General features: G+C 39.2%; 1 protein-coding gene across 6 annotated transcripts in view; it reads left to right on the top strand.

Moving 5' to 3' along the window:
- The window catches only part of gtf2ird1 (GTF2I repeat domain containing 1), a 35,543-nt gene that overhangs the window by 6,061 nt on the left and 9,055 nt on the right, over window positions 1–20,427 (top strand). For 3 of the 6 annotated variants that reach the window (XM_044222909.1, XM_044222904.1, XM_044222908.1), the window contains exons 2-16: window positions 233–362; window positions 685–826; window positions 2,426–2,602; window positions 2,898–3,081; window positions 6,036–6,355; window positions 6,997–7,092; window positions 8,598–8,681; window positions 9,410–9,593; window positions 11,953–11,978; window positions 13,721–13,847; window positions 14,465–14,508; window positions 14,780–14,860; window positions 16,964–17,107; window positions 19,373–19,426; window positions 20,100–20,177. In XM_044222909.1, coding sequence (XP_044078844.1) covers window positions 237–362; window positions 685–826; window positions 2,426–2,602; window positions 2,898–3,081; window positions 6,036–6,355; window positions 6,997–7,092; window positions 8,598–8,681; window positions 9,410–9,593; window positions 11,953–11,978; window positions 13,721–13,847; window positions 14,465–14,508; window positions 14,780–14,860; window positions 16,964–17,107; window positions 19,373–19,426; window positions 20,100–20,177 — 1,867 coding nt within the window. In that variant the 5' untranslated portion in view covers window positions 233–236. Of the gene's footprint in view, window positions 1–173; window positions 363–684; window positions 827–2,425; window positions 2,603–2,897; window positions 3,082–6,035; window positions 6,356–6,996; window positions 7,093–8,597; window positions 8,682–9,409; window positions 9,594–11,952; window positions 11,979–13,720; window positions 13,848–14,464; window positions 14,509–14,779; window positions 14,861–16,963; window positions 17,108–19,372; window positions 19,427–20,099; window positions 20,178–20,427 lie in introns of all 6 variants that reach the window. The other 3 variants (XM_044222907.1, XM_044222906.1, XM_044222910.1) reach the window with 3 other exon arrangements.

Genomic DNA, 20,427 nt, shown 5'->3' with positions numbered 1-20,427 from the left:
TCTTAGGTGAGAAAAAGCCTCTACCCTTTTTTACTTCTTTCATCTCCCAGCCTCCAGTATCAGATGGATTCACTGAATGCAAGCTTATATTTGCTTAAAGTCAAACCAAATGATGTCAAGAGAAACTGCTTTGAATGCAGATCACTGCTGCATGTTTGCATGCTCACATGCAGGTTTTGTCTAGGACACACTGTGGCTGCCTGCCTAAACTGTGTTCATCCGGTCCCCGCAGAGGCATGGCTCAGATGAGAAAGCTGGCATGTGATGGCATCAGGACGAACTCCCGGGGCGAACCACAAGTCCCGCTGGTGTCAGCCAGACAGGAGATCCTCACCAGCCTGGTGTCTGCCCTCGACTCAGTGGTATGTCCTAGATCAAGCCTCACGCAATGTAATTTCATTTTGGGGATCTCAAGATGATTATCTGCTCTAAGCAAATTAGTGAAAATCCACCCTAAAACATGTTAATAAACAGCTGCGTTGCATTTCTGAACCTGTTTCGTGATAATATGCAACCGTGTGAGTATGTGAGGGTGGAATTAAGTATCTTTTTTCATCCCAAGAGAATCAGAATGCAGTGCTTCTAGTTCCCCTGTTTTCTTAATGAACTCATGAGTTGCACGTCTTCCTCAGAGTTTCTGGTAATGACTTATGAGTAAATGATGCCTGTATCCTTGTTTTGCAGTGCATGGCGATGTCTAAGCTCAATGCGGAGGTGGCGTGTGTCACCATACACGAGGACAGCGTGATTGCAGTCGGCACAGAAAAGGGCAGAGTGTTCCTCAACTCCAGGAGGGAAATCCAAACAGATTTCTACAAGTTTTGCCGTAAGTTCTGCTCTCCTGTGTAATTGTGAATGTTGTTTTCCGTTATTCATTCATGATAGAGCATTGATCACTCTCATTATAGCTACAGCTATGAGGCAGATACATAAAATGCACTTGTGTCAGGCTTGTCCCTGTACGATTTTACATTTTTGTGATCGCACAAATGCAGATTCAGCCAAAATCTTCAATAACTGCAGCAGCTTGCAGTTTTGCTCAATATCAGATTACATTGTCATAAAATAATCGAATCAACCAAGTAGCTGCAGTTTCACACATTTTGCCCTTTATCAGATAAAACGATATATCAACACACTGTCTTGTCACATCTCATTTGGCAAAACCATTTGATGTGTTACATTTGCTAAATAACAGACATCACTACTCACAAATTTTTCGAACAGTAAGCATGTCAGAGACTTGTTTAGGAGGAGATAGGTTTAAGTTAATGTTGCCATTCCTACTTGTCACTGATGGAGGTTAAAATCAAGGTCATAGAGGACTTAATGATCCCTTAACAGAATTAAACAAACTGATGGAGCATACCAGTATTTTCATAACAATTCATAACACATTCAGAATTTAATGGTGATCTGCAGTAGTTCTGCAGCAAGTTTTGACAAGAGGCTAAATATTTCTTATCTACTTAAGCTTAAAGGGAAAGTTCCCCCCAATATCAAAAATACATATTTTTCCTCTTACCTGTAGTGCTATTTACCCATCTAGATTGTTTTTGTGTGAGTTGCCGAGTTTTGGAGATGTCGGCCGTCTCTCTTTTTTGAATATAATGGGACTATATGGCACTCGGCTTGTGGTGCTCAGAGCGCCAAAAATACATTTGAAATACTCAACAGCAATGTCTCTTATCAGAAATCATGACCCAGTTACTCAAGATAATCCACAGATTTGTTGTGAGCAGTTTCATGTAGGAACTATTTTCTTTCTACCGACAGTTCCTACATGAAAATGCTCACAACAAGGTCTGTGGATTATCGTGAGTAACCAGGTCATGATTTCTGCAAAGAGACATTGCTGTAGAGTTTTCCAAATTTATTTTTAACACCAATTTGAGGGGTTGTGACCTCCCATTACGCAGTTGAATTTTATCAGGCTGTGTAAACAAGGTGAACATTTTTTCCCAGCCAGTTACAGGGAACAATAACTCCAGTTTGCTTTGTTTGGTAAAGACATAAAATAGAAATAAACCATTTGTTTAGGTTTCAGGTAGTTGAGTAGTGCATTTAAACTGAGTTGCCTACTTAATCGCCAGTTGTTGGAGATGCTTTACATTTATCCAGACACATTCTAGGACAAACAAGGCATTCATTTTATATGGCACCATTTTTCAAAAAGTGACATATTCATTACTTTTTGGGAACCAGATTCTCAATCTTCTTGTTTTTGTTTCTTTGCAACCCTTAAAGTCCAGACACTGACTCCAATAGGGGGGGAAAAGTAGCAAGGAAAGCAAAATCTACTTTCTATATATATTTCTATATTGCTGGTTATTTAGACCTACAAGCATCTGTAATGTTCTTGTGCATTTCTTTTTTTTAATGTTACTGGAATTTGCAAGATGTGACTTTTGTCATTTGGCTTTAGGGGTGCCATGTCTGCAAAATGTGACCACAGCAAATGCCCATACCAAAGACCAGGAAGGCGATCTCAGCAAACTGAGTAAGGATGGTGAGCATGGGAAACCAAGAGCTCCATCAGATGCTCAATCCAACGTCTTTGTTCTGAGGAAGATGGTGGAGGAAGTCTTCACTGTACTTTACAGTAAGGGGTCACCAAATGCAACGTGTTTTCCTCAGTAGTTCTTTTAACGCCATAAAACTCTTACCTTAATTCATAATTATCACTCTGATGATTCTTACCCTATTCATGACTTATTTCATCCTCAACACTACCTATATGGAAGAAAATGCCTTACTAACCTAAATAATCAAATCCAAGATTTCCCTTTCCCAATTATAATTATTATTAGTTATCCAAGAGCAGAGCAGAAGCTGTTTAATTTGAGGTTTTATTCTGCCAAAATATATTGCAAAGTACTGCCTCGTGCAATGTGCAGGTGAGGCTGTGGGAAAGAGCAGCCTGGTCCCTGTGCCTTATGAGTGGATCCAGAAGGACCCCAGCTGTGTGGTGGCTCATGGTTTGCCTGAGGGAGTCACCCTGAAGAAGCCTTCTGAGTATGACACCAAGACACTGATGAAGATTCTGGAGCAGAGCCACCGCATCCAGTTCACAGTAAAAAGGTGAGTCTGCATAATGAAAGTATGTTATCTGTTATTCTCGAATACGCTGTTGTTTGGGATAACAGACTGCTGTTTGAATGCTTGCATCAGATTATGAAACCAGCTGTTTCACATCTGATCACTCCACAATGGGGAAAAAGGAAGGCATTTCAACTTAGTCTCTAATGCTTTGCAGAGATACATACATGTGTATGGCTGGAAGCACATAGCTGTCTTTGTAGCTAGTTATTGGTAGCAGACAGGCTGTAGTGTATTAGTGAGGGATAGACAGGGTATTAATTCAGCTGTGGAAAAACACTCTCTCAGGTTACATGTTAGCCTCTCCAGAACATGTTTGCCTCATAACAAAACTCCCACCTCTTGATGGGAGTTGGGCCCAATCTCAACATGTATTAACAGATTTGTGTGGAATAAAAACAGTGACTTGTGCCATGTTCCCCTCCCCTGTTAGTGTGTTTGTCAGCATTCCTGTGTAGCCAGGTCACCAGTATTGTCCATTGAGTAAGATACCTGTCAGTCCCTTTGACTTCATGTTTATAAAACTCTATAACAGGGCCTGTGTTGTTGGGGGCGTGTGGTTTCAGGCACCGTCGAGACAACGAAATATGATCCAGGAAGTCCCGTTTGAGTACTGAAATAGATCCATGCGTTTGAAGGCTTATCAGACATGATGGTTGCCTATTAAAGAGCAGAAATAAGGCTATTAAGTTACAAAGTTATCTATCTGCGTGTTGATGGCCTTTTCCTGTCACCTCTCTACTGTCCACTGTCAGATACTGTCAATTGCATTGTGTTGCAGCAAAAGTTGAGCCAGATTAAACTTTTTTGCCGGAGCCCTCTACGTTGTCATGGGGGTGCCAATGCGGTGGGCTCCAGCAAAAAAGTTGAATCTGGCTGAAGTGAACAAGCATTTTTTTCACACAGTGCTGATGTCTGTTTGAACAAAGCCTAAGCCTGGCTAATGGTGCTTGTATTAGGACTTCAGGTTAAGTCAGCATTTACAGGGCAATATGTTTTTGATTTTTTTAGTATAATGCTACACACCATGTGTTATTATGGGGCGAATTCACAAAGAAGCCACTGCGGCCGCTGATTACACCATTAATTGCGCATCATTTGCAACCGCTATCTGTGCCGTCTCAAGGTACGATTCACAAAAGATACTGCGCTAATGATATTTCAGCGCATACACGCCATAAAGTTGTGCAGCTGAGTGCAATTTGCCATTGTTTTGCGTTGTTTTTCTGTAGTTGTCCCAGTAATGTTTGTTCTTAAGGTGTACTGAAGTAGCATTTCACATGACATGGTTAAGCAACGTTAGAGTCTAAAAATGTTACAAATGCAGCTCCAAGAACAAAACTTACCACTCATGTGGAAAGAGATGTTTGATTTGAAAGAGAACTTATTATAATTATAATTCTAAGGATTGTAATTATCTAATAACTCCCCCTGCTCTTTTATTCATTTCTATCTGCGGGATGTCTCTCATTTTTCTATGACTCACTCTGTATGCAGTGATTGTTATTTGGGGTGCTTTAACTGTTCGCTCTCCCTGATAATTCTGGGCGCATGGAGAGCTGTGTTCTCTCCTACTCTGCTCCATGCTGGACTGTTTGTAACCATCGTCTCCACTTCTCACAGCAGCAGGTTTCATGTTGTCTTACAGTTTCATTCCCTCATGGTGAATATCAGGTATTGTACTGTGTCTGTGCCATCTGTGCGCTTATGATGTACTGTGATTTGCTGTTGCTTCGCCTGGCTACAATCACTGCTGCCATGATCACGCCCCTTTATAAATGCGCTTCAGTTACCACCAACTCTCCAAAGACGCTAATAATTTCACTCTAACTGCGTGTGGTTATTAGTGCTGGTGTTTGTGAATTTGAACTTGTTTTTCAGTGAGGCACATTTGCATAGAAAGGGGCCAATTTTGCGCCAAATGTATGCATATTACCTAATTTACATACCTGCAAATGGCACCAGAGCACCGAGACACTATTTGCTTGCCAGCGCAGTTAGGGGTGCAGTTCACCCTTTGCGGGTGCTTTGAGAATTACACGTTTTTTTGTCGTATTTATGCAGATTTAGCAGCCACAAAAGCCACGCAATGCTTTCATGAATTTGCCCCTATGCGTGCAATTATCCATCATGGTCATACCTGCATAAGTGAAAGGTGTATACAGTGTATATAGCTTTTATTTTTATTTGTTTTTGTATTTTTATTTACCACTCTTTTCCTCTACTTTTGACTCTTGAGCTGCTGTAACAAGTGAATTTCCCCAGTGTGGGATCAATAAAGTTTATCTTATCTTATTTATTTGGGAGGTCAACTCAATAAACAGTAAGGACGGGAGTTGGAATCACTGTCATGCAGGGACAGTCTACTGTGGACTTTGAGCCTGTTGAGACCCAGCATGCTCTAATTATATGTAGTTTGGTGTGATTGAAATATACATTTAAGTTTTAGTTTATCCTACTCTGTTTTGGAACATGGCAGCTGTCACATGCCTTTGCCCACAACAAATTGAGGGTTCTACAACTGTACAATGAAGTTGAATATGAACAGTCTCAAAATATATACAACACAGTGTAATACAGATACTCAAATTTGTGTTTGGTCTGTTTACCACTTTTTCTTGGAAAAGCACATGAATAGAGGTAGAGAGAACAAAGTAGTAGAAGAAAAGGGAAAAGTAAAGAGTTTAAATAGCCAAGAAACCCATCATCTCATTTCATTTATCTTTTAATTACTTCTTCTAAAAGTTATCAAGGGGGTAATCCATCATAATGGAACAGATAAATTGGTCCTACTCAAAAAGAGCTGTTGCAAATGTTGATATAAGCCAAGAGACATTTGGCAAGTGATACGGTTTGCAAACAAAAAGCTTGATGTCAAGTTGTGATGTATGTAACCCTCCAAATTAATTTCTTCTTGATTTTGTGTCTGTGTACAGGCCAGCAGAAGATTTGCCTCGAGAAGCCAAGTCCAGCACTGATGTCAATCACAACTCTTCCACTGCCGTCATGACACCGAGCAGCCATGGCCCAGGGAAGACTACTGCCCAGGTAGTCACGTCATCAAGTCCCGCCACTTCCAGCAACTCTGTTCTGTCAAGCTTCTTGTACGGCATGCCCATGTCCTCCAAACCTCACCCAGATGGCAAGCTGGATTTCAAACCCATGTCCCTCCTCAACCTGGGCAAGGACAGAGTGGCCAACTGGACAGCAGGGACAGACAAAATAAGCACGTCTGTCAAGGACTGTGCTAACAATGGTAAGATGTGCGTGTGTGGTACGGAGGGTGGGTTTCAACATTGGAATATGATTTTTAGGCTAGTTGGGTGGGTGTTCCACACTCACAGCATTGAGTCACAGTGAATACTTGTTATTGTAGAGCAGCCAGAGCTTGACTGCAAGCAGAACATTGGCTCTTTGCTTTTGTGAATAGAGGTAAAATTCAAGATTGGAATAACTTTCACAGTAATGATCATAATAATGAAAAGTGAAAAAATATGTTAGACTAAGTACTTCATCCTATGGCTCCAGTGTGCCGAGAAAAGGGGTTATCATATCGTTATTTCATTCAAAGCAGCGCTTTACCTTTTACTTTTACATGTCCAGACCTTGTTATTCTCATATCTCTAAAGTAATCAGATGGAGTTTCTTTTCTATGTTTGAAATCCTAAAGAAGTCGAACCTCTCAAATGTAGAAAAACACTGCAAACAAGACCCGCGCAGAATGGTTTAATTCTTTATCCTGGTCCTTTTGCATCTTTGCAGTTAATTAAATAATTTAGTCACGTATTAATGACTGCTGGGGAAAATAATTGAATATCTGGATGCTAAGTGAACATCTGACTGATTGAAATAAAAGTTAATTAAACTGAATATATTTCATTTGTCTCGCATTTTCAGATGAGACAACAAGACTACCTGGTGAGCAGGGTCAGAGCCCTCCTGGCATCCACATCTCCAAGAGGCTACTCTTCTCCATAGTGCATGAAAAATCAGGTAAGGTTGAACATGTGACAAAGAAGATGTAGGTAGTTGGCCTTATTTTAACTGCATAACACAGGTATATCTGTATTGGTCATTAGAGTCAAGTTAGACAGACCGTCCCAGCCAACAATTGTATATTTGGATGCATAACTGAGCAATTAACACTAACTTGTGAGTCAGATATATTGACGACAGAACATTTTGTACTTGCTTTGAAAATCATCACTAAAGAGCAACATTTCAAGCATATTTAAAGATGTCAAAGATTTTAACTGCACACACTCTAATATTCCCAATATTTCCCTCAGATTCAAAGTTAGATGAAAGGTATCACTCATACTTAGCTTCAGGGCACCACGTTTTTATGGCTGCAACATAATATCAAATGGAAAACTGTAGATATACTGTGCATATTGTATCATTATTTTCATGGGTTTTTTTTTTTGTAACTGACATGACATACAGGTAGTTGTTATCGTTAGAAACCTTTACTGTAATTGGAAATAAGGTTCTGTGGGTTAGAACAACACTAACGTCATAATGATGGACCCGCCAAATATTTCACCAAATTTGTGAACTTTAGATGTGCTGGTAGGAGGATTTTGGTACCTTGGGACAGCTTTATATTTACAAACATGAGAAGGTATCAATCTACTCATCTGTCTCTTGGTAAGAAGGCCATAAGCCTGTTTACCAAAATGTGGAACTATTCCTTTAAAAGGTGTGCTATGAGATTTAAGGTGCAGGCAAGATCCAGACAGTCTAAAATGAGTTTCAGTGTGATATGATGTTAGATCTTTAACATATGTACATGTTGTAGAGCATTATATTATCAGATATTAGCTTATCACAGATATATTGGTATCAGCGCTTATGTCAGCTGTTAAGTAACAAGAAGCTGCTGTACAGAAAGATATGTTTGAGGTAGTTTATAATACCAGAGAGCATTGACACAAGTTCATTTTTCAACTGTAAAGCTCAGCTCACATTTGGAAAAGTCTTGATCACAATTCTTAATAACCAAATTCAAGGGATCCTTATCAAAAAAGGATTTAGGATTTTTTTAAAACTCTCAAATATCGATAGCAGCCTTAAAAATTCAGTATCAGTTGGGCTATAATAGGTTGTCACAAATTAATATTCTAAACTAATGATAGAAGTTATAATCTGCTATCCAAGAGGAGGATTTTGTTCATTTTGTTTTACGTCCTTTCCTGTGGTCTCCTGCTTCCTGCTTGGATTTGCATACAGTAGCCAAGCATTGTTTACTGAACAAAGGCTAAACTATACTAACCCTTAACCATTAAGGGCTAAGCTACTAAGATGTCAAGAGTAATCCTATAAGAAGATTGCGCTCATTTCCCAAGTCGATATTGAGTAGATGGAGAAGATTAATTTCAGATCTTTAGCGCTACAATGAAATAAAGCTCATTTGAATGTTAAATCTCCAGTTAACTTTAATAAAAAGGAGCAGGCCTCCGTTTCATCAAAGCATTGACAGGAGTTGTTTCTTGCAGAAAAATGGGATTCTTTCATTCGGGAAACCGAAGACATCAACACATTGAGAGAATGTGTTCAGATCTTGTTCAACAGCAGATACGGTAAGGAAAGTCTCTCTCTTTGCATTTTGATTTTGTTTGGGCCAGTATCACATATAGGCAGCGATTTACAAAGGTATCTCTGCCTCCTCAAGCAATTGTTCATGCACAGTGATGATTCTGTGCGTATCTATGGATGGTGATGTATTGGGGTCAGTTCTTTGGTTTGATCATCTTTTCCTCAGTGATACACAAGACATGTATTTGTAACCACAGTATACTGTTAATTCCTACAGAAAATGTCTTAAGAAGAGCTCAAGCAGAAGAACAATACAGCTGATTACAAGTTTTCCTGAAATATTTGCATTCTTTTGCCACTTGAAAGTATTCAAAAGATGCTTGCAAGCAATCCAACTGCAGTGTACTTAGTGGATACTGTGTGTCTACGAGCAGTTTGTACAAATTAAGGGAAAAAACATTTCCACATTATGGCTCATGGGATCTGTTTCCAGAGTTTTTTATCCAAGCCCACAGCACCGATTATCATTCCCTTAAAGTTTAATTTCTCATTTAGCTGGAATTATCTTCACTTGTATAAACCTTACATGTGGCGTGCATCCCACTGGAGGCTGCTTTTTCTTATGCAAATTCATGTTTGTAGAGTAACAAATGCATAAAGTTGAATAAACCAATATTACTTAGAGTTAAAGTGAATATCTAAGTGATATTCTTTCAGTAGCATCACATTGTTTTTCTATAAAGCCTGGCTACGTACTGTTTTCTACCTCCAGCTGAGGCCCTGGGTCTAGATCACATGGTGCCTGTCCCCTACCGCAAAATAGCCTGTGACCCAGGGGCCGTGGAGATCATTGGCATCCCCGACCAGATCCCCTTCAAGAGACCCTGCACCTATGGAGTTCCCAAGCTCAAACGCATCCTGGATGAGCGCCATGGAATCCGCTTCATCGTCAAACGGTAACCAATGCTTTAAGATTAGAAGTACTATTTTTAGCATGTTGTTCAAATCCATAGTATTAGGCTGATGTAATTCACAGACTATATTTTCAAGAAAACATCAATGCATGCTTCCATGTCTAATTAAGTCTAATTTAGTCACTGAGTGCAGATCATAGTTTATCCACTTGCCACTTCATGATCGTCCAGCTCCACAACTACAGTTTGGCATTGCCTCTGAAACTTTTATTAGAAAAGATTTTTAATAAGCAGCCACCAATCGAGCCAGCCTATACCATCTGTCTGTTAAACGTCTGTTTCCTTCAGCACACTATGTCCCGCTGATTGGTAAACTATTTCCATTCTTGTCCCAAATGACTTTCCCTTGCCAGCATGTTGCGGCTGCTCTTCCATCCATTTGTTTAAGCTAATTTAAATGAGCCACCATGCCTTGTTTGAGATTACGCATCTTTTAACGAATCCTGCAGGCAGCTCATTAGTGTTAATACAATTAGGAAAGATTGAAAATGTGATTAATTCAGAATTACATCACATTCCCATTGTCATTGAGAGATGTTCCAGATGCAGGCCCTGATGTTCTTTTTTGGCATGTACTTGTTGTGTTGACAGAGTATGTTCATTTTTAAACTAACTGATCGTTAATTCTAATGGTTGGCTGCTTCAACTGAAACCAAAATTCAGTTCTCATTTAAAGCTGCAGCCTTGCTATTAATTATGCCCAGATGATATCACAAGTAATAACAACCAAATTTTATTTCCATGTTATGAGCAGTTAAATTTCAAAATTATAGGCAAATAGATCAACGCTTGCTGGCTTTTGTTAACAATGAAAATCTCATTGAGTGTTTTTTAAAACTAGAGGGCAATGTGGTGGGTTCAGTTTGTCTGTTGGCCCAGTGCTCTAACACTCTGGTCCAGTTTCAAATATCTTGGCAGCAAATGGATGGATTCAATTTGGCACAAATATTCATGGTCACCATAGGATGAATCCTTATGGCTTGGGTGATCCCCTGACTTTTTATCTAGTGACTATCTAGCAACTTCAGAATTTCCAGTTTGACAACACTTTGTCATCAAAAATTCCTATTAGCCTCAGCTGTACTTTGGATCCGATGGAAAAAAAACTAAAAAAAACAACGTGTTAGTCCATCACTTTTTACTTTCCCACTTCCCTAACCTGTCTGTGTCGCTCAGGCCCATTCATTTTTGCTGAAGGTGCAAATCTTTTAAAACAGGTCACAAATATATAGTTTCTACTTTAGTAATTTCCTAAAACAGCTGGACACTGTAGTTTTTAACAAAGTTACTCAAACAAGAGTAGATAGTGTATTTGTATATTTGGTGCTCTTGCGAGTATTTAAGACAGGTGGGCGGTGTATGTGGGATTGAGTCAAAATAAACTATAGTGCCCATGTTCATCGTACTGAAATTACCCATTACACTGTGGCACAAGGGAATAAGATATATCAGGCTTTGGATACACAGGCAATATATTTAGTCAGATCAATTCATTGTTGGTTTGGATCATTTCATGGGATTTGTTGACAATAAGAAAAATATAGAATATCGTCAGCCTTATGCTTTAATGTTAACACGTTAACTGTAGGGATGTTAGTCTACTCTACAATATAGAACTTACCCTGACAACCGAGTCCAACAACCTCAGTCTCACATGTCCTAACATGGCCACCGTACAGAGCATAAACCCTTTTGCCACCCTCAGACCAAACTTTAAATGATTTACCCTACTGGTGGTAAAGAACTGATAACAGCAACATTGTTTCTCAATTTGTTGCTTTGTAGTGTTGTGAGCATTGTGTAATGGCTGTAGTCTTGTTCAGCAACGACCCCAATATAAAAGTAGGTCATCTGGCTTTAATAAGTCAGGTAGTGAATTAATTATAGATGACAGTACCCGTAAACAGTACCCTTCTTCGCCAGCTAGAAGTTTCAGAAATTCAGTCTTAATCTCAAGATTGCTTACAAATAGATGTAAATAAACAAGACTCAAAGAAATAGTTGTGTCTAAAGATTAATGATGATCACAGCAGGAGAGGAATGTCTCGGTGGCAGACAGAGCAGTAGTATGTGCCAGAAGGAGGGGGAAGCAGTCCAGAAGTACAGTTCCCATCCACACAGTTATTTTTAGTCAAAGGGATTCAATGATAACAAAGGAATGACTCAATTACTTGATTGTTTGACTGAGACTGATTATGTAAAGAGCAGTTAATGTGCTAAAAGAGCTGTTAATGATGTGTTCCTCCACATGTACAGTGTTTGCATCATGATTTTTGCCCTGAGAGCTGAAACACTCTTTGAACTCAGTGACTAATGGCCTATTTTCCTTTTTATATTCCAGAATGTTTGATGAAAGGATTTTCACTGGTAAGAGTGTGATTAATTTTGTTTTTGTTTTAATACCATTTTCACAAGCATATGAGCTGTGATTTGGCCTCATTATTGAAACACTGCTGATCTGCCTCTTTATGACTTCTCACGCCAATGTGTCTAATTATACTTGAAAATGTGCCAGTGTTTCTCTAATCGCAAGGTTTCTGTTTGGAAAAATGGTGGCAGCAAACTGGGAGGAGATATTTAAATTTGTCAGCGTAGTTTACCTACCTTTTTTAGACAGAATGTTATGCCTTTGTATCTTCATGGGCTAAATTCATTATATAAGTAGCATTAAACTGATGCAGTATCAGTAAAGCTTTTTTCTAGCTTATTGACCTACTGCACCTCTACATCACTGACTTGTGTCTATATTGCAAGCAATATCCCTCAGTTGCCAGTTTATTAGGTACACCTAGCATAATGCAGTCTAATACTTCAGTTATAAATCCTGCCTTCATTGAGGTTAAAATGTTTTTTTTTTGTTGAAACTGTTTCAGAGAGGTTTGCAATGTTTAGCCTGCCCTCACTGATATAAATGAAGTGGACAGAATATTATAAACTCCTTTCAGTATAACGCAGTACAAATCAACGGCACCACAACTGTTTGGTACAGCCTCAAAAATGACCATAAGTTGAATCAACACCCACCTAAAGGCCCCATACGCACTGTGCGATTTTGGGCTGTCCCTGAAAAAAGTTGACAGCAGTGAGAGAAATGTGGGAAGATCTTTGCCCGTCCAACCCAAGCACGTGAGACACGTCCACCAACGGCTGATTTAGTGATTTGCCGACCAGAGATAATAAATTTGACATTCTCAGAAATTTAGAACCAAATTCTCATAATGTGACTGCTGTTAAAACCCTCGTCTACAAACCAAAGGGCATGAAATGACAGAATACAGTGGCTGACACAGACATTGTAAACACTCATAGACTTATACACATAGATACCACATTATTATATATGTATCTTTTGTAAGCGCCATTTTTAGCAAAGTTTAAAAAAAATGCCACAGATGGATGATGCGACTTAATGATGTGTCTCAGCTTGCATATATATTTATTTTCTATTAACATAGAAAAACACTTTGATTTACTTTGATCCAACATGCCTCAAAACTGACTTTGTACAGTCTGACACAGATTGCGAGATTTTATTAGGCCCATCTCACACAGTGTGACGTGCAATGAACCTGTGAGATTGCTGTTGCACAGTGTGTAGGGGCCTTAAAATAGTTAAAACAGAACAATATAGCCTTGATGACAGTAGGATTTATTGCAGGGCTAGTGGATTAGACTGCCTTAATTTTAGCTAGATGGACCTTCTAAACTGGAAACTGAATGAGATAATAATTGTTGTTTGGTCACCTGATTGGTGTGCACAAACCTTGACTTTCCAGTATTGAGTAAAAATTAGATAAAATCACAACTAATTTGGCTCATTGCCCAAGTGTAGCCTGCATTTTCATTACAATGAAAAATGATCTACATCCTTTCAAAGGGAACTTTGGGTGAAAGGTAATTATTTTGGAAGGATTCCATGTGTGCTTTGTGTGGAACTTGAGCCAGGCATTTAGCCGTGCAATATTTTTCAGAATTTTTACAATTAATTACAGTAACCGGCTAACGGAAAACTGCTCTGTCAAGTCTTTATTTATATATTTACATTCCACAGATGTTCTTCGCTAATGGGATGCAGTGTTTGTTTATCTTTTGTGTCTTGTTTGTTGAAGCTGCTGGCAAGATTGCAAGGGAGGAAGGCAAGCATGACCTGGGCTCCACGCCTGAAGACAGCTTCCCTGACAATCTGAGCATCCCGCCCACCACAGCTGAGCTGGTCAGCAATCCTCACAGCAGCAGGTCAGAGCACAGCCCACACAGAAATTTTGCCTTATCCGACTTTGTTTATAATGTGGAAATATGAGATAGTGGCATGAAGCCAAATTGACTTTAATAACCGGCATTACCCATAATGTGGACTAAATTAAACAGTTTAAATATACTGTTTTACAGAATTCATCATTTACATTCCTACTGTGACACTAGCTGTAATAAGCTTAAGTTTAGCTACAGCCTTTAATTCACATTTTGATTCGGCCTCATTTTGGATAGTTTTTTTTTTATATCCTTTGATTTTCCCTGTAATAGGCCTATAGTTTACGTATGCGGGTGAAGGAAACAGTACCATGTCTATCAACAAAATCAACTGACGAGGATGCATTTTTAGAAAATAATATGCAGGTTACCTCAAATAACTGTAACTGTAACAGTAGCTGTCATATAGCCTGTTGGTGCTTAGTTTACTTGGTTTTTCAGATGAAGCAAAATTTAAGACAAATAAGTGTCCTCATACAGTACGTAACCAGTGTTGGGCCCATGTGCAATTTTGTGTCCCACCACAAAATGGCTCATGTATTTGTAATGAATCAGCTGTGTAATTTGGTAGTCACCTGAGTGTGTTTTATTTAATATCACAGATCAACAAGTGCATGCATGAGTCCCTTGGCTGACTGTGAAGCAGGTATGTGTAATTTAAAGCATTTCTGCAATATAAATTTTTTTTTGTTCTGCTATTTTGCTGTCTGAAGTAACAAAAGATTCAAGCCCCAATTGTCAAATTAGCATTAACAGTCCTTAGAAGTTTCTAAAGAAAATTTCCCATCATGTTTTGCAGTCCAGTCACTTCAAACACATTCTATCACCTACTTAAATCTGTTTAACACTGCCATAAAATACAGTGCCACACACCGATGATGGGAACTCAGGCAGAATGAACTGTTCAATCCCCGCAGGTCCTTCAGGAGATTGCATTCCTTTGAAAAGGATTAAAACGGAGCCTCCAGATGGGGAAATCATTCAAGTTACAGTGCCAGGTAAGTGTGCACAGGCTTGGCAGCCATTAGCTTTGAAAGTTGTTCACCTCTTGAATTATAAACACAATATCCAGAGATGTAGTTTTCATAGATTATCACTGACATATCAGAAATACTTTATTGATCCCCGAAAGGGAAACTCACAGGTCTGTGATAGTGTCATTAGTCCAAATAGTAAAACTATGATGTCCTCAGCAAGACTTTAGTATAGTGTATTTGACTTTTACACACCTAGATTGTCTTCATCCATTGCTGTCCCTCAAGCCACACTATCCAACTGTGAATAATTGAATTTAGCAGATTTCAGTAACCAAAACTGTGTACACAAATATTAGTAAACTACACAATAAACGCTCATGTTTACCAACCCCGAGAAAAAATGAAAGTTCTCTGAATAAACTAACTGCTGGTTGCTGTTAAGAAGACAGTTTTGTCTTTGCTAAATTTTGTCAGCTCCTGTAGGTGAGCACTTTCTGCCAGTGGACATACCTGACAGCCACATTTTATTTGGATAATACAAATACAATGAAACAACAGAGTTGCAATTAGTAAGGATGGGATACTCCTCTCAGTTTGTGATTTAGGCTAATACATGAAAATCTTGGCTAGCACAGCCTTTACTCTTTTTATTCCAGATATTTGCATTTGTAGTTTTGGCGTAGCCCTGTCAGAGACTGTCTCCTCCGCTGTGTGGGTGATGATCCCAAAGGTTTAGGGAAGCAGCTGTGCACTGCTGTGTAAAAGCAAAATATACAGTTTAAAAACAATTCTAATAAAGGATAAATCACACCTGTGTGTGGTCTGTCCAAATATGTTTTCCAGTGCGGCATCTTCCTCGCCTCATTCTGACGTGCCAGTCTGGAATTTGTTCAGTACTCTCTCCGGTGGCCACTTGAGGAAAAACACTGCGGTTCTTAGCAATCACGAGACCAGAGCCAGTTTGTTGTTTAGTTAACAAGTTTATAATCATAGCAGTTTATGATAATGATGCTTTAAGGGAAAATATCTATTTCGGCAAGTATGGTGTCCACCGGCGCAGGTAGTTACAATTAGTTCTGGTAATTGCTGAGAACCGCAGTTGCAGAAGATACTCCATAGGGGGCAGCTTGGCATATGAGAAGGAAGAAAAGAAGATAACACTCAAAAACATATTGGACAGACCACACAAATAGGCCTTTTACCGTACAACTACAGGAACTTAACGGCCCCCTTTAGGGGCGAGTTCCTGAACATACATTTTGGCACTGCTCAGGAGGTGGTATAAAAATTCAAGGTCCAACAAGGTTTAACAGCACAGCATTAACCATTTTCTACTGCGTCTGCTGCAACCAGAACCAAAACTTTTTCAAAAGAACGATGGAGTTCACCTGTTGGTCCAACGATGACTTCCAGGCCCTTATCGGTATTTGGGTTTAGCTCTCTGTTTTCCATCCTCTTATGGAATGCTTTCTGTCTTAGTTTGTGTACAATTTTCCATGTCAAACTCATGCAAATGTGACAGCAAATCAAAGTCAGGATTAGCACCACTTACTTCCATTGTTGTCTGTCCCACAACTGCACTCGCCCACCAGCGCATAAAAATAATACATATATAATGACATATATCCTGAAACATAGTAGAAACACAAGCAGAACCCAGAACCAAAAGCCTTACCAGTTCTTACAAATTCAGGTTATGGGAAGCTCCAGGTTACGGGTCGTTACGTTCCCGTGGTGTTGGAGATACATGCCAGGTGAGATTTATGCTTATCGGAAGTGTCTTCAGACATAATTTTTTGCTTTTACAAGATTAAATACTTCAAGGATGAGGACTAACGGATTGGTGTGACAAATGTATGTCAGGTAAACTTCCCCAAATCCAATAAAAAGTAGGCCACAGTTGCCTCAGAAAATTTTACAATGGCAAACTTTGAAGGGGGGCTGGTTTTGGCTTTGTCTAAACCCTATGTCAGTATTACATGATTACAAGCTAAGGAAATATCAAAATGTCAAATGTTGCTCTCTATTTCCTGTTGTGTGTTGTGTGTGTGTGTGTGTCTGTGTGTTGTTTTCACAATGTAGCGAAACTTAAAAAAGCTTGTGAAAAAAAATCTGTTTCTCCAGATGCTGGTACCAGTGGGGAGGAGCCCAGCGAGTCTGTGGCCGAGCCGGTCACAGCTGCAGCGTGTCCAGCCACAGCCTCTCCCTCTGCTCCCTCTGCTCCCCCTGCTCCCTCTGCTCCCCATCACCCAATGGAAAGCCACGCAGGTAACCTCAGCCCTGTCAGCCCCCACCTCCATTTCATCTACCTCCTTCTCACCGCAGCTCCCGGAATGCCAGTTCCACCCCACAGCCTTACAGCCAACCCGGTGCCACCCAGCGCCCCACCACTGCCACCCCACACTCTGGCTGTTTTTTAGGGAGCTAAATAAGCTGCCACACGTATGAAAACACTTTTCTCAGATACTTTTTCTTCCACTCTCCCACTTCCCCACGACCAAACCTCCCCAGCCACCAGTAGCTATAACCCCAACTTTAAGAATCCCCACTCCCCAACTCTGGCCTACTGTAGCTCTTCTCTTCTCCCAGTCTTACAAATACTAGCTCTCATCTGTGAAAGGCACCATGTATCAGCTGCAGCTATTTGACTGACTCTGTGGTTTTGAGTCACAACATTTGTCATTATGTCAGTTTGTAAACTGAAACTTTCACCTTTGGTCATTTTTGCCATTTAAGTTATTAAGACTGATACATTGTGCATATTTCCAGATATTGAGTTGCATTGTCCTGTAGTCCTGCTGCCCAGAATTATTAGAATTAGTTAATGTATTAGAGAGACCAAACTGTTCCTCAAAGATCCTTTCAATACCCCCAAATCCTTCCTCTATCTAACACAGAACTGTTCATAGACTGAAACAGCTCTCACCTTTAAAACATAGGTGACTAGAGTAAGGTTACCAAGACATTTGAGTAGACTACACTCTCTTTCTAAACTACACCGGCCTCATTTATCAAGTGTTAATAAACATAGTTTGCGGTGATTTATTTATCACCTTGAAGGGTTGGTTCACCCAAATTACAAACATATTTTCTTGCTGATCTCTACTGGTATCTAGCCAAGCAGATAGTTTTGGTTTTATTTAGGTTTAGAGATGTAGCATCTGTCACTGAGATTCCCGTCAGTGTTGTAAACACCACAAACGAAGTCTTTGCTCTGATTTTGGTGAACTGACCCTTTAAGCTGACTTGTGCAAAAGAGGCATTAAATAATGGTTAAAGGATGGGCTGCGGAAAAGTCATTTGGTTGTTGGGGGAAAAAATGAAAATGAGTTTAGCACTCTGTTTGAAAGCTAAACGCTTAGCATTCACTTCTGGACACAGATCCTAAAAAATCCTGCACTATTAATAAAAATCTTCTGACTTTAATTAGTTTTTTATAAATGAAATTAACATATAAATGAGGCATTTTTTCATATTTGAATGTAGTGATATAACAACAGAGAATGAAGAGTCTACTCAATGTGATCTTGGGCTACAATGCTTTCAGGAGGCGTTTTGTTTTATTTTGTTGATTTGATTGTGCTTTGTTGAAGTTTTCTTTTCTTTCACAAATGACCACTAAAGGAAAGAAAATGAAGGTAAGTGCAGCAAATGTCATAAGTATTATTTGCTGTTACATGCTCTTTATTTAAGTATTAATTTGTTGCTATCTTGCATTATATATAGTAAAGTAGATGTGGGATTTTGCCTAGTTCACCTAATTCACTGTGATATTTTATTTCTCTTGTTGTGAGGCACTTTGTACTTTGTTTTGATAAGTGCTCTATAAATAAAGTTTTATTATCATTATTATTATTATAGATCCGCATACTGTACTGGAGGTTCCGAATAGAAAAAGTCATGTCATGTCAAAGACTGTGGATTGCCCAACTATCTCAATTAAACAAAGTTCAGTAGCTCTACATATGTTGATGATTGTGCATGTGAGGATCTCCTTGCCTATAAGGAGGCCTAAGTACTTGATCAGTGTTTAAGCCAGAGAATATAACAAGCTTTTTGACAGCGCTGCACTGTAATAAAATCATGGTGGAGAATTAACTATCATTCACACAATAATCAGTTCCTATCCTGTTGCTATGACAGTTCATGTTTACGTTGTATTTGAACTCAGCAGGGCAGACTACGATGTCTGTGGTATGTTTATGTTGTTGAAGGTTTTTAGCAAAAGAGTCATACCTCATCAGTTGTCATCAGGACCTGTGGTGATTCTGTTGAGTTACATCATCTACCCAGGTGTAGATGATGTCAAAGTATGACCCATCCTCACTGTTAACTCACAATGACTCTTGTGCAGTAAAGCCACTGAAAATGTTTTTCGTTAGCTCAGTTGACAGTAAACCATCAAGACAACTTTGTTTTTGTCTTTTACCTTTTTTACCTGAATAATATATCACATATTTAAATTCTTTGTTCTGTAAATGTTTGAAAGCAGCTGTATGTTCGCCCTTCTCATGTTTTTCTTTCATCTTGCAGCTGAAGTTCTGTCACCCAGTGCGGCCTCCCAGAGCATCAGAAGATCCTCTGAAGGTAGGGTGTGCCGGCTCATTCAGTATGTTTTGCTAAATCCAGTGCATTTCGCCTGTTAAAATATTATCTTGTTGGAGAGGCATATTGGAATAAAATAAAACAGCTACAAACTTTTGACCCAGTCAGGCCCCTACACAACACAGCCACAGATATTTTCATAATCTTCAAAATCGAATTTTGCCACTTGCGTATGGGGTGATGAATTGTACATAAAAATATGTTCAAATTTAGTAACATAGAGATAATACAAAAGGAAAAAATCATTTGGATTTTCCAAAATCTCTTTTCACGATGAGGTTCATCAACTTGTAGTTATGGCAAAAACGATATTGTTTATATTTTCTTCAGGTGTAGCACAGTTAATTTGTGGCTTTTAGTCACATCCACCTCCAGAAATATTTTCTACTTTATTTTATTAGCCCCATTTTTGCACCTTTACCATTCATCTTTCCTATGTCCATTTGTTTTGGTCTGCGGTGATTAATACACCACACAGTCAGTTTGCCATTACCAGGTCGGTGTAAGGCAGGTGGAATTTATCAAAGTAAAGTTGGCGAGGGGAGAAGTAGTAATGTTCACAGGTGGGATGATCTAACCAAGCAGCCTTCACATAATAATTCTCTTTTGATGTTCTTGGCGTAAATGTTTTTCATATGTTTGACTCTTTTAACAGGGAGTTTGGTGGAGGACATTGGTGAAATGATTCTTCAGCTTCGGAGACAAGCAGAGAGCCTCTTCAGCATTAAGTATGGTAAGCTACCTGTAGCGGCGGAGCTTAACCCTCATTCATACAAGGGCAGGAGGTTATGTCAGCCCATTCATTTTGCAGTAAGAGTTTAATCTCCTCCACATGTACACACCCTTTATAAATGTACAGCAAGTGAAAAGTTATAGCTTTTATAGTCTATTTGAATATTAATATTGTAACTTTTAAATTTCTTTTAATAATTTAACACATCAGAATTAGGCTGCTCAGTGTGGGGCAAATTGGAGGGGATGAA

The sequence above is a fragment of the Siniperca chuatsi genome, linkage group LG14 (genome assembly GCF_020085105.1).
Source record: "Siniperca chuatsi isolate FFG_IHB_CAS linkage group LG14, ASM2008510v1, whole genome shotgun sequence".
NCBI classification, from domain to species: Eukaryota; Metazoa; Chordata; class Actinopteri; order Centrarchiformes; family Sinipercidae; genus Siniperca; species Siniperca chuatsi.
The sequence above is the reverse complement of the archived record's forward strand: the minus strand, read 5'-3'. Positions and strand labels throughout refer to the sequence as shown.